General features: G+C 27.5%; 1 protein-coding gene across 1 annotated transcript in view; it reads right to left on the reverse strand.

The window, feature by feature from the left end:
• LOC147806831 (puratrophin-1-like) overlaps positions 1–12302 on the reverse strand; it is an 81794-nt gene that overhangs the window by 22802 nt on the left and 46690 nt on the right. Inside the window, 3 exon segments of the mRNA XM_087167266.1 lie at positions 1614–1774; positions 8608–8811; positions 12166–12282. Of these exon segments, the coding sequence (XP_087023392.1) occupies positions 1614–1774; positions 8608–8811; positions 12166–12282 (482 nt within the window).

The raw sequence follows: 12302 nt of genomic DNA on the forward strand, positions 1-12302 counted from the left end.
TTAAAATTCCAAAAATATCTTATTATGTCCCCAAAGTATTTAGGCTCTCGATATGACAATATATCCCTTTATGACACTATATTTATTGGGTCCCAAAATATTGTTGTAGCGAGGTTTTACTGTATAAGTAATCAAATCTACAATATTACACATAATGTTGCAGGGTTCCTACTCTTTCAACAGAGCAAAAATTAAGCAATTCTAGGTACTTTTTTTTGAAGAAATTAAGGACTTTTTTGAAAAATTAAGGATTTTAAAAAATAGAGTGATTTTTTAACATTGAATATACATATGCCATCAGTGACAGTGCAAATTATTTATCTTCCTAAAAAATCAATAAATGAAAAAAACAAGAACAATTTTATCACAATGTAAGCACCAATATAATTGCATTAATTAACAGGCTCGGCAAAGCATTACCAGGCAAATCTGCTCATCCTTAAGAAATAAATATAATAGTGTAACAATCTAAAGCTTTTAAAAAATATTAACATTGCAACAAAACAAATTATAAATGGTGACCAAATATTTAACTTTCTTGTTAGAAGTAAATCATGCCTTTTTATTTAGTACTCAGGAAAATACCTAATGGGATGAAAAACCTAGGTGGGCTGTGATTTTTCAAACTCTGTTTCTTACAAATCTGTTTAGTTTTTAGTACAATCATGAATTTTAAAAAATGCTACTGCTTTCTATAAATATACAGTTACTTATTACACATTGAATTATTAAACAAATTTATTTAATTAGAGATTTTAGGAAATAGTTTTCGTTATGGATTCTAGTTCAATTTTTTTTCTTCTGATACTTCTGTTCTTAGCGTTTTACTTAATCCCTATATGCAGATGCATTACTAGTAGAACTTAATTTCTTGAATTCTGTCAATTTTGAAGGTTAATGTGGGTCTTCTACTTAGCTACCTTAAAACTCCCCCCCCCCCAAAAAAAGAGCACTATCTCTTCCATGTGCAGTATTCCCCTTGTCCACACTATTCTTTTCTTTTAGAATGCTTCACTCTCCTCATAGAGTGTCATTCTAGGCAAAGGGCAGAATATATTAATGAAAGAATATATATAAATGAAAGGATATGTTTTCTTATCATTGCCTGTAGCTCCCCCCCCCCTTTACACACATAAATTTTTGTCTCTCTCTAAAATGCTTTACCCTCCATGCATGGTCTAATTCTAAGCGATAAAAGAAAAATTGAACTGAAAAATTGTTTCTATCAACCATAGTGATGCTAAAAAATTAAGGACTTTTAAAAACCTAGAACCGAAATTAAGTACTTTTAAGGGCCCTTATTTCTAAAATAAAAATTAAGCAATTTTTAAAGACTTTTAAGGACCATACGAACACTGCATTAACAAAGTTGAAACAAGTGCAATTTTAATACTTAATTCTACATTGGTATATAATTAATATTAATACTATTATGCATAAATTAACTGTTAAATAAATAAAAAAATACACTTAAGTGATATCGAATATTGCAAACAAAAACTCTTGAGAGCTAAGGAAGATTATTTTAAAAGATTATAAAAGCAGTTAATTTTTATTACTCAACCATATAACTACATAATAATTTCAGAATAATATTCAGTATCAAATCTTACCTCTTCTAAAGAGTGGTTATTTAGACTTTCAGTGGGTGACATATTTGTTGCGAGGGAGTCGCTAGAGAGCAGGCTATCGCTTCTTTCAGCTCGCTTGTGACGGGGCGGATCCGTTTCTGGAGAGTCTCCTGCTGTACTCATGTCCGTATAAAAACCACTCTCTGTCAATGAAGAAAGATTGCATTCATATTACAGCAGAAGAACAAAAATTTTGAAACAAGAATTATATCAATAATAATACCTATCTTGAGATCTGAAACAGCTTTTAAATAACTACATAGCTGCAGACATACATAGGAAAAAAATTCTGGTAGATTTTACGAAATATGAATTCCACGCTAATTATTGCTTAATATACTAAATATTTTACACATAGGGAATTTTATAGTCATCAAAAAACTGCAATATTTTCCAGTCATGATTGGCATTAATAGGCTTGAAATGTTGTGTATTATGTTTAATCATAATTTTGAATAGTAATAGGCACTTCATTCATATAAAATATTTAAGATTTGATTTTTTAATTCATTTAAAAAGGGAGTTCTCAAAAAAAAAAGTTTGAAACTGATTTCTATACCCTAGTCTCACTTCATTATATGTTAGTAAAATTTATTTAAATATTCAAACAAGCAAAAACTCTATTTCAATAAGGATTATTTTTTTTTGTTGAAAAACTGACTCAATTTTAGGGAATTTTTCAAAATTTACAAAAACTCGGAGAATTTTCTATTAAACCAGTAGACCAGGAGAAACTAGCAAAATCCAGTTGTCTACTGGAAAATCCAGTAGAGTTGGCAGCTATGTAACTACAAATACCCATTGAAATTTAATCGCTGCAACTTAGATAGGACTTATAGACAGGTGTTTTATATCATGTTTTTAAACGTATGTATTTAATACAGGTTATTATGTACGATAATTGTTTTTCAATAAAGTTTACTCACCAACTAATCTCTTAACACTATTTTAACAAAATTCCAGAGTTTTTTATTTTTTCCTTTTGTCATGAAGAGTTCTGAGAGTAGAATAACAGTTGAGGACAAATTTGACTTATTTTCATTCAAGATAAACAGATTAAAGATTACAAGATACAGATTAAACAGATTTAGGATAAATTCGGTTAAAGAGGTCAATTTGGCCGATTTAACTGCTTTATTTAAACTTAATTTATTGCACTTAATTTTTATCACCTTTCATTAGGCTAAATATACTACTTAAAATTGTTACGTCGAATATTTTTATAAAACATTTTATAGTACAAAAAATACAATTATGAAAAAGAAAATTTAAAATTTTTAACGAAGATCTTTCATATATAGGCAACTTATAGGTGTTATCAGAAATTTTTTTGTTTCATAATGTAATATAAATAAAATGGTCTAAAACAAATTTTCAATGTTGTGAGCATATTCTTATTAGCCAGAAAATTACATGGAATGTTTTTCTAATTAAAAACATCTAGATTTCGTGAATTGTCCTGAGCATAAAATTAAAAAATAAATATGTATAGGTATTTATTAACTAGAATTATTTATTTATTCATTATTTAAAGGTAATATTTATCATCCCTTCTCAATATTATTCTCTACTGCTATTATATGATTATTATTATTCTAACTTAAAACTAAAAGTTTAATTATTTTAGCATAATTCTGTAATATTAAATTATGCACACAATATTTTATGAAAACATATCAGGATCAAAATTAAGTTTAAAAATAAAAAAAAGGTATATTTAAAACAAAATATTATTTTATAAAACAAATTAATTAAAACATTAGGAGTATTTCATAAAGACTTTCTAACTACTAATAAATATTATTCAACAACAATTGAAAAAGAATAACTCAGGAGAGGAGAAAATTCTCAGAGCCTAATAATTCCTCAGAACATAGATATTTCATTTTTGAAATTTCCCTTAAAATTATCCTGCCTTATTTTCTAAACTTTATAAATTAAAGTTTTAAAGAAATAATTACTTAGAATGCAGTTCCATAATTTCCCTTGAAATTATTGTGCATTTTTTATAAAGTTCAGAAATTAAAGTTTTGTTAAAAAAAAATAAATAATACAATGAAAAAATTTTTACATGATTTTACACAATTCTTGAATAAATTGGCATGTGTGTTAAAAGTAATATCAATCAAAATATTGGCTTGATGAGTACAAACCATAAATAAGCAAATTGACATTAAAAGTTATTTGTATTCTGTTTAATATGAAAGGAAAAAAAAATTTTTTTTCTTTCTTAATATGGCATAAAAGTTACTAAAAAAATTATGTTAAGTCAAACAATGAAAATGTATACTTTAATATTTAAATGATGTCACCTTTCCAATTGTTTATTTGATTTAATACTGAATTTTTAATTTAAGATTTATCAATAGTCAGGAAATGAAGTAGTCTAATTTCTATAAGATAAAAACACCCAAAAGCTATTTCTCCTTATGCATGCTATTAATGATCTGATGAAAATGATATTTTTGACCATGTCTCAGAACTCTCTTAAAAGGGTTTTAAAAATTGGCATTTCATAAAACAATCTGTTATCATTCCGCAGACATTTAATTTCTGGATTTCAAAATTATAAGAAAATTTAAAGAAATTTACTGGCTAGATAGTTTTACTTTCAAATGAAATTTTTTCTTCTTCTATGTACAGTTACTTTTTTGGAGTCTGATTTTCTTGCAATAAATGAAAAGAATTGGAGATCAAGGATAAATCGGAAGTCGTTATGGAAAAAACTTTCAGAAGAAGGCATTGGCCCACATTGGGCTGTCTGGCCAACTATGATGATGATGCAATTATTTTAAAACTAAATTTTTTTCAGACATATTTCTTAAATAATTTACCATGGAAACTTTGTTTCTGTTTTTAATAAAAGTTAATAATTCTGCGACTATTTTGGCTTTCAGTTAATAATTGAGTGTGAAATGAAGTTTGCCCAATAAAATAACATTGTTTTAAAAACCATCTGTTTTAATAACCATGGATAAAAGCATTGACAAAACCACATGGATTCAGTGGGGAATCATGGCTAACCGAGAAAAGCAAGACTCCACGCGGATTTTATACGTTGTTGATCGAAATTCACCTTAATTATTGTCTATCTTTAATTGAAGAAGGATGTTTTTTTTACCTAAAAAAACCTATTATGCAGAAAAGTTTGTTTTCAGGATTTGCCGAAATCACAGCAATTCCTGATGTATGACTTACTACTGCACATATAATGGCACAATATTATGGGCGATATTTTTGCTGTTTGAAAAACAAATTAGCAGGATTGTAATAAAGGCTGAAATCTGTGACAAACACAAGAATAACCAATTGCCAAGAAAGAGGTCAATGGCAAGGCCAGATTTATGGAAATCTCTAGATGCAATTATTCAAATGTGCAACTCAAATTTCAAGTGCTGTAATAATATAGTTTGAAAAATAGATTGTAAAAAAAATAAATTAATTAATTCAACAAAAAAAAACATGAGAAATTTTGTAGAAATATCTGCCAAAAAAATTATCTAAACTCTGTGTAGGCTTGCAATGAAATTGGCACAAATTGAGTGCACCAAGAAGTTACTCAAATTGGTAAGAAGTTATAAATTTTGCACACTGTGCATTAGAAATACTGTAGTTCAGTCATGTTTTTTGTGGGAAAAATTTTGCAAAGGAACTTTTTTTTACAATAAAATTTTTTACATTGTTATTATTATTTTTTTTTAATTCTCTAAATTAGACCAAAAATTCCCCCAGGAGTGTCTGGATATTCCTAAAACTTTGTTCACACGATTGGATATATTCTGAAAAAACTGATTTTAATTTTATTCGTATTACTTGCAACACTACGAAACATGCAAATAAAAATTCAACATCTAATTATTGTATTTTAGTAATGCATGCAAAAGAGTAAATCATATCATACTTTAACGTTATTTAATGCTATAACATTATAAATATACTTTATAAGAATAACACTAATTTGTTTGCAATTAAATGAAGACAAACTGTAAAGAGAGCATTTGAGGTAATATATTTTAGCAATTAAGAAAGTATCATTGAAAATAGAATGGACTAAAAAAGACTAAATTGGCTGCATACATGTGTTCACATAAAATAATATTTTAGAACTAATGATTTAATGATAAATAAAATAGGGTTCCCACTCAATTTCAGAAAAAAAAAATTTAACTTTTCCAGGTATACCAGTTAAATTGTAATAATTGAGACCCTATTTTCACCAGAAAATTTTGATTCTTTTATTTGTAATGTGAAATGTTAGATTTTCTGTGCAAGAAAATATTATAACATGAGAATGGATGGTTTGATTAAAATGCGAAATTTTCGCAACAAATAATTGTAATAGATGTTAGCAATATTTAACTTGAATCTCAATAACTGAATACTGTTACTGACTATTTTAAGAATATATAACTAAATACTAATATTTTAGAACTAATGATTTAATGATAAATAAAACAGGGTTCCCACTCAATTTCAGAAAAAAAAAATTAACTTTTCCAGGTATACCAGTTAAATTGTAATGATAATTGAGACCCTATTTTCACCAGAAAATTTTGATTCTTTTATTTGTAATGTGCAGGGATGAGATTGGCCAAAAGGCAAAAAAGCTGAATTTCCAAGAAAGTAAATTTTATGTACGTGCAATCAGTTAACAATAAATTCCAGACAGTTTAAGATAATAAATAACAATGTGTTGACATAAAATTGTGTATTAATTTATTATTATATAAATGATTACATCGATACTTAACATTTAGTAAAAATAAAAATTACCAATTGAAAAAATAAAGCTAGAAATTATATTTTTCTTCAGTTCACATAAGAGACAATTATTACTTAAGAAACTGCCTGGTTTAGCAAATTAATACTACTGAGAACATACATTAACATTCCATTTCTGTTAATAAATACTGTTACATGATTTAAGGCAAATATATCAGTAACATGACTTTTTAAATTATTTTGAAAAGAAAATTTAACAAAACTTTTACAATTGGAGAATCACTATGTTTATATTATAATCTGATCCTGTGAAACATGTCAATAACTGCGAAGTAAAAATATATAGTAACTCCTTAACATACAAAAATTGCTATTTTAGTTCGAAAAATTACATGGCAATCAGCAATTCTTTAGATAATTATTTTTCATTTGATAAGAACTTTGCATTTCATAGCATAAATAACAGCAGCATTATTTTTTAAATTTATTATTTTTTAAATTTTGCATTTTGATGCTGAGTTAATTAACTCTTTTTCCAAAAAAAAAATTAAAAAAAAAAAATTTGAATCACTTTTTAAGTGCTATATTTAGTCGTTAGTCCATCTTCAAACATCTTGTGACAAATCCTACTTTTTCTTCCTTGCAAGCCCAGAGTAAAAGTTTTGAATATATTCTATTCCAGTTTCGCTGATGTTGTAACACCTACATATACTAATAATCGTCGATAGAAAAACAGTTACCTTTAGAGTAACTAAATCAAGAAAAAATTTACTTCTTACAAGAATCGCAATAGTTGATCTTAAAATTGCACGAATGCAAATGGCAATCCTGGATTTTAAAATAGCGTGAATATGAATCATGATTATGGATTTTGAAATCACGTGAGTATGAAACTAGATATACAATTTTGAAAATGGCAAAATACAAACTGCGATATAAAATTTTTAAATCGCGTAAATACAAATCACGATTCATAATTTTTAAATCACGTAAATACGAATCATTATGCGTAAATTTTAAATTGCATAAATAAGAATTATGAGACATAATTTTGAATGCAAATCCCAATGCCTTATTTTTAAAGCACGTATAAGACGAAAATCGATGTTTGATATTATAACCGCATGAGCGAATCACGGCATTGGATTTTAAACTCTTGTGAATACAAATCGCTACATAGGTTTCTAAAAAGGCGTAAATACAAATCACGATATCGGATTTTAAATCTCGTAAATAAGAATCGGAACACGCAACTTTTAAATCACGTAAATACGAAAAGCTATGCTTGATATTAAAATTGCGTGAATAAGAATCGAGATATTAGCAGATTCCAGGCTTGCGACTTCTAAAAGACTTGTCTGAAGCAGCGTCGGTTGAATTACGAAAATACAAGATATCTGGCTGGCGGGTAAAAATGCGGAAAATCTTATCTTCTGTGCGTAAAAGCGGAGAAAATAGCTAAAATAAGTAAAAATGCGGAAAGGGTTGGTAGCTTTGTAGTTTGAATTTCCTGTTTACCTTTGAAAATCGGAAATAAAAATAATTATTATATTTCAGTGGCTGAATTTTCTGAAAAAGCGGAATATTTATTTTAAAAAAAGTGAAATTTTAAGAGAATCGGAGTTTTTGATAAAAAGGCTGAAATTTGAGAGACAAAAGTGAAAAAAAAGCGGAAAAATCTCATCCCTGAATGTGAAATGTTAAATTTTCTGTGCAAGAAAATATTATAACATGAGAATGGATGGTTTGATTAAAATGTGAAATTTTCGCAACAAATAATTGTAATAGATGTTAGAAATATCTAACTTGAATCTCAATAACTGAATACTGTTACTGACTATTTTAAGAATATATAACTAAATACTGTTACTGATTATTTTCCAGGTATGATATAGGAGAATATTCCAGGTTTTTGTAAAATAATTGTAACTTTCCCTGATTTTTGGAATTAAAATCAAATTCCTTGACAATTCCAGGTTTTCCCTGTTCTCCCTGACCCGTGGGAACATTGGCAGACATATAATTTCTGGATTTCAAAATTATATGAAAATTTTAACAAATTACAGTATACTCTTGATCCGTAACCGTACTAAAAACTGTAATAATTAGGGTCAATCTGTAAAAGTTAGCATCTCTGGTATAGCAATATTCTAATTATATCATGAGTTTGGACGGAACCACTAAAAGCGTTCATTAAAATCCAGATTAGAAGTGTATTAAATTATGAATGTGTAAAGTACGGAAGAGAAATCACCTGTTGAACATTGAGACTGTTGGGTGAGAGATCTTTGCAGGGGACGAGGGCTGTCACCGGGTTCGAATCCGAGGTTGAGTGTTCCGAAGAAAGGGAAGGGAGACGACTGGCTGCTGCTGCTGGACGAGGAGGAAGAGCAGACTGAGATCATCGAATTCCTGTCTTTCCTAGACTCAAAAGTGCCTGATCCCCGATATCGAGGGGCTGTCAAAAGAAGGAACTAGTTGTACATAACATCCAGAGGTTTATTGAAATTACAAACATGCACACTAGACATCAACTATAGGGCATTTTATACAGTGACCACTTTTTAAAAATTGAACATACATAACTGCCAACATGGATAGGAAAAAAAAACCAGTAGATTTTAAGCAATATAAATTTCACGCTAATTGTTGTACTAAATAATTGTATGTACAAAATATTTTCACATAGGGGATTTTTATAGTTATCAAAAAAGAAAAACTGCATTATTTTCCAGTTCTGATTGACATTACACATACTTAAATGTTGTATATTATGCTTAACTCATAATTTCGAACATTAATAGGCATTAAATTCATCAAAGATAGTTAAAAGATTTCCTTTTAATTAACTTAACTTTTATAAATGAGGTTCACATCATTATGTATTATCAATACTTATTTAAATATTCAAGTAAGGAGTAATTTGTGCAAAAATTCTATTTCAATGAGGATGTTTTTAGGAAATTTACTCAATTTTAGGGAATTTTCTAAAATGTACAAAAACCAGGAGAATTTTAATTAAACCTGTAGACCAGGAAAATCTGGCCTAATCCAGTATACATATTTTTGGAAGCATTTCTCAAAATATGGCTCAGAAAGTTAATTTTTTTAAAGAATAAAATTTTTAAACATAATTATAACAATAAAGTAACTATCGGTGGCGATCGGCATAGTGACAGAATTTTTTCCGGCTCTCTGCGACAAGTCTCTCTAGCACTAATATCTTTCTGCAAAATACTTCTAACAATAACAATGCTACTAATTGAAAGTAACAAAAGTGTAGTGTTTATAAACAAAAAACCTATTTGGATAAAATATATTGTATACAATTTTCTTTAACAGAAAATGCAATTTTTTTTATTCTAATACTGTAGGTGATATTCTTTGTAGGGGATAAATGCACTAATTATTTTTTACATCGCATTAAAAATATCAAGATTTTTAAAAAATGCAAAAATCAGCAGTGATAAATGCCGAAAAATGATTGAGAATACTCAGGATGCAAGCGATCTGAACTTCCCGTATCATAAATCATACACCAATAAATGGAACAAAAAATTTTTTTACACACTGCATATATTAAGCACGATCGAGTGTGTCAAAATTTAATTTCTGAAATTTGGGATTCGACTTTCGCATGAAAATATCTTGATTAAAAAAAAAAAAAAAAAGAAAACAAAGCAGATAACAGTAGCAATAACTGTGAAAAAATGCTATTGTTGCATCAAAAAGTAACTAATAAATGCATGGATTCAATTTTGCATGTCGTAATAATATTGTATAAAAAATATAAGGATTTTAAAAAAAAACATTGCAAAAATTTGTAGCAATAATCACTGCATAGATTTACAATGGTACTGACACAAATCGAGTGTATCAAAAAGTGATTTCTTTAAAGAACCGTGGCGTAACAATATGGGAATTTTAAAATCATGAGAAAAACAATTGCATTAAATGCAAAAGGAAAAAAAAAGAAAGGGTCAAACACGGATTTTGGATGGCATTGAGCATGTGAAAAATGATTAATGAAATGAGTGATTCGAAATTTTCGTTACGTAATTTCATATTAAAAATTAATTCAATATAATTTAAAACAAGTAATAAAAAGGCTGAATATATCACATTGATTAAATAATTCTTTTGTTATAAATTAGATTTTGTAATAAATTGCTACTCATTAAAATATAATTATGAATGAGAAAAAAAATTTTTTTTTTTTCCCCCAGTGAATGATTAAATGCTTGTTGTATTTTTAGCTAACAAATCCCGGTAAATTTTTTTTTTAAAAATTATCGTGCGTGAATGAGGTAAAAAAAAAAAGAGAATGTTGGCAGGGGGAAATTAATGTCTTATTTACGAGATTTTCTGTAGGTAACGAAATATCAACTTAAGATTAATGCAGAAATTTTGAAAAGATATTGCCAAGAAAATTTTGTTGGAACATAAATGATTGATTTGCAGCAGTCAGCAAATCCAGTTTTGAAAGCAGAAGAATCGCATACCTGCAATAAGTTTTATTAACTGTGCATAAACTATACAGTACATAGAATCCATATAAGATAAAAATACAAAAAAAAAAAAAAAAAAAAAAAGACAAGGAAAATAAGAAAAAGTATTTATTAAAAGTATAAGTTTTTTTTTAAAATAAGAAAAAAAAAATTTAAAGGCTAGAAAGAGAAATAACAAAAAGATATAATCTTGCTGTGTATAGATGTCGATAAGTTAACAGATGTATGATCTTGTATTACGAATGTATTACTTGCTTTATGTTACTTTTCTTGAATTTTTTATTTCAGAAATTTTTGTATATTACTTGATACGTTTTATTTTTTTCGTGCTCATCACACTGATGTCTTTTGCTTTAGTTACATCCAGGGGTGATTGTGAGCCCAACTCAAAAATTCCTGAAAATTTCTTGAATAAAGTCATTAATGAAGCATTTCAAAAAATTAATGAATTTAATAATGAATTTAATTAATAAATTTAAATCATTGATAATTTCACAATATGAAATTCTTAACAAATTATATGCAGCATAATTTAAATTAATAATTATGTATAAGTTTACTATTATGTCTAATCACATTGTTTACCATAGTTACTCTATTTACATTGTTACCAGAAAAAATATTTACAAATGAAAGAGATACGAAGTATAAATTCTAGTTCTAATATTTTTAAATAAAATAAACAGGAATTTTTATGCACAAATGTGATCACTGATTTCTCGTCACTTCCGGACCTAGGATTTCTGAAAATTTCCAGATCGAAGATAGCGAAAAATCCGATATCTGTATTATATTACATTTGAAAGCACTCTAATTAGTATCCTGTGTGCAAGCGAATCATCTTTTCATAATTTTGTTTTCTGGCCCTTAAAATTTTTAAAACATTTCTTATAATTATTTTTATTATATGTAGTTTTCTATTTATGTATATTTATACTACTCTTTTAAAAAAAATATTTTTTCCTTTCTTTATCTTTATCACGCACATACACATATATGTGTCACCTATAATAAATGTTATAATAGTCTTCTTAACAACTGAAATAAAATTGTACATTAAAAAATTTCTCACATTTTTACTCAATATTTATGAGATTTATATCAGATTAGCCAACCAAAAATAATGTGAACATTTGAGTCACACATTTTTCCTTCAGCAGTGTTAATCTCAAGTTCCCTACTGGCCATATTTTTATAGCATGGCCAAACCTTATTAACAAAATGTCAAATATACAAAGGAGTTGATCAGTTGTTTGCCAAGTTAAGAGTAAAAAACATTAGAAAGGCCTCTAGAAATATATTACCTATTGTGAGTTGTTGTATACTAATAGAATGATCGCTTATTTGATCTTCACTAGGTCTTACATCAAGGCATGGCTTGTTCCCTATTCCCATAGACTGATTCTCTGCCTGGCGATTCGCTGTAAAAGGCAATCTTCAT

This window comes from Parasteatoda tepidariorum, chromosome 7 (genome assembly GCF_982258835.1).
Source record: "Parasteatoda tepidariorum strain Cologne lab strain chromosome 7, Ptep-v5.0, whole genome shotgun sequence".
Lineage (NCBI taxonomy): Eukaryota > Metazoa > Arthropoda > Arachnida > Araneae > Theridiidae > Parasteatoda > Parasteatoda tepidariorum.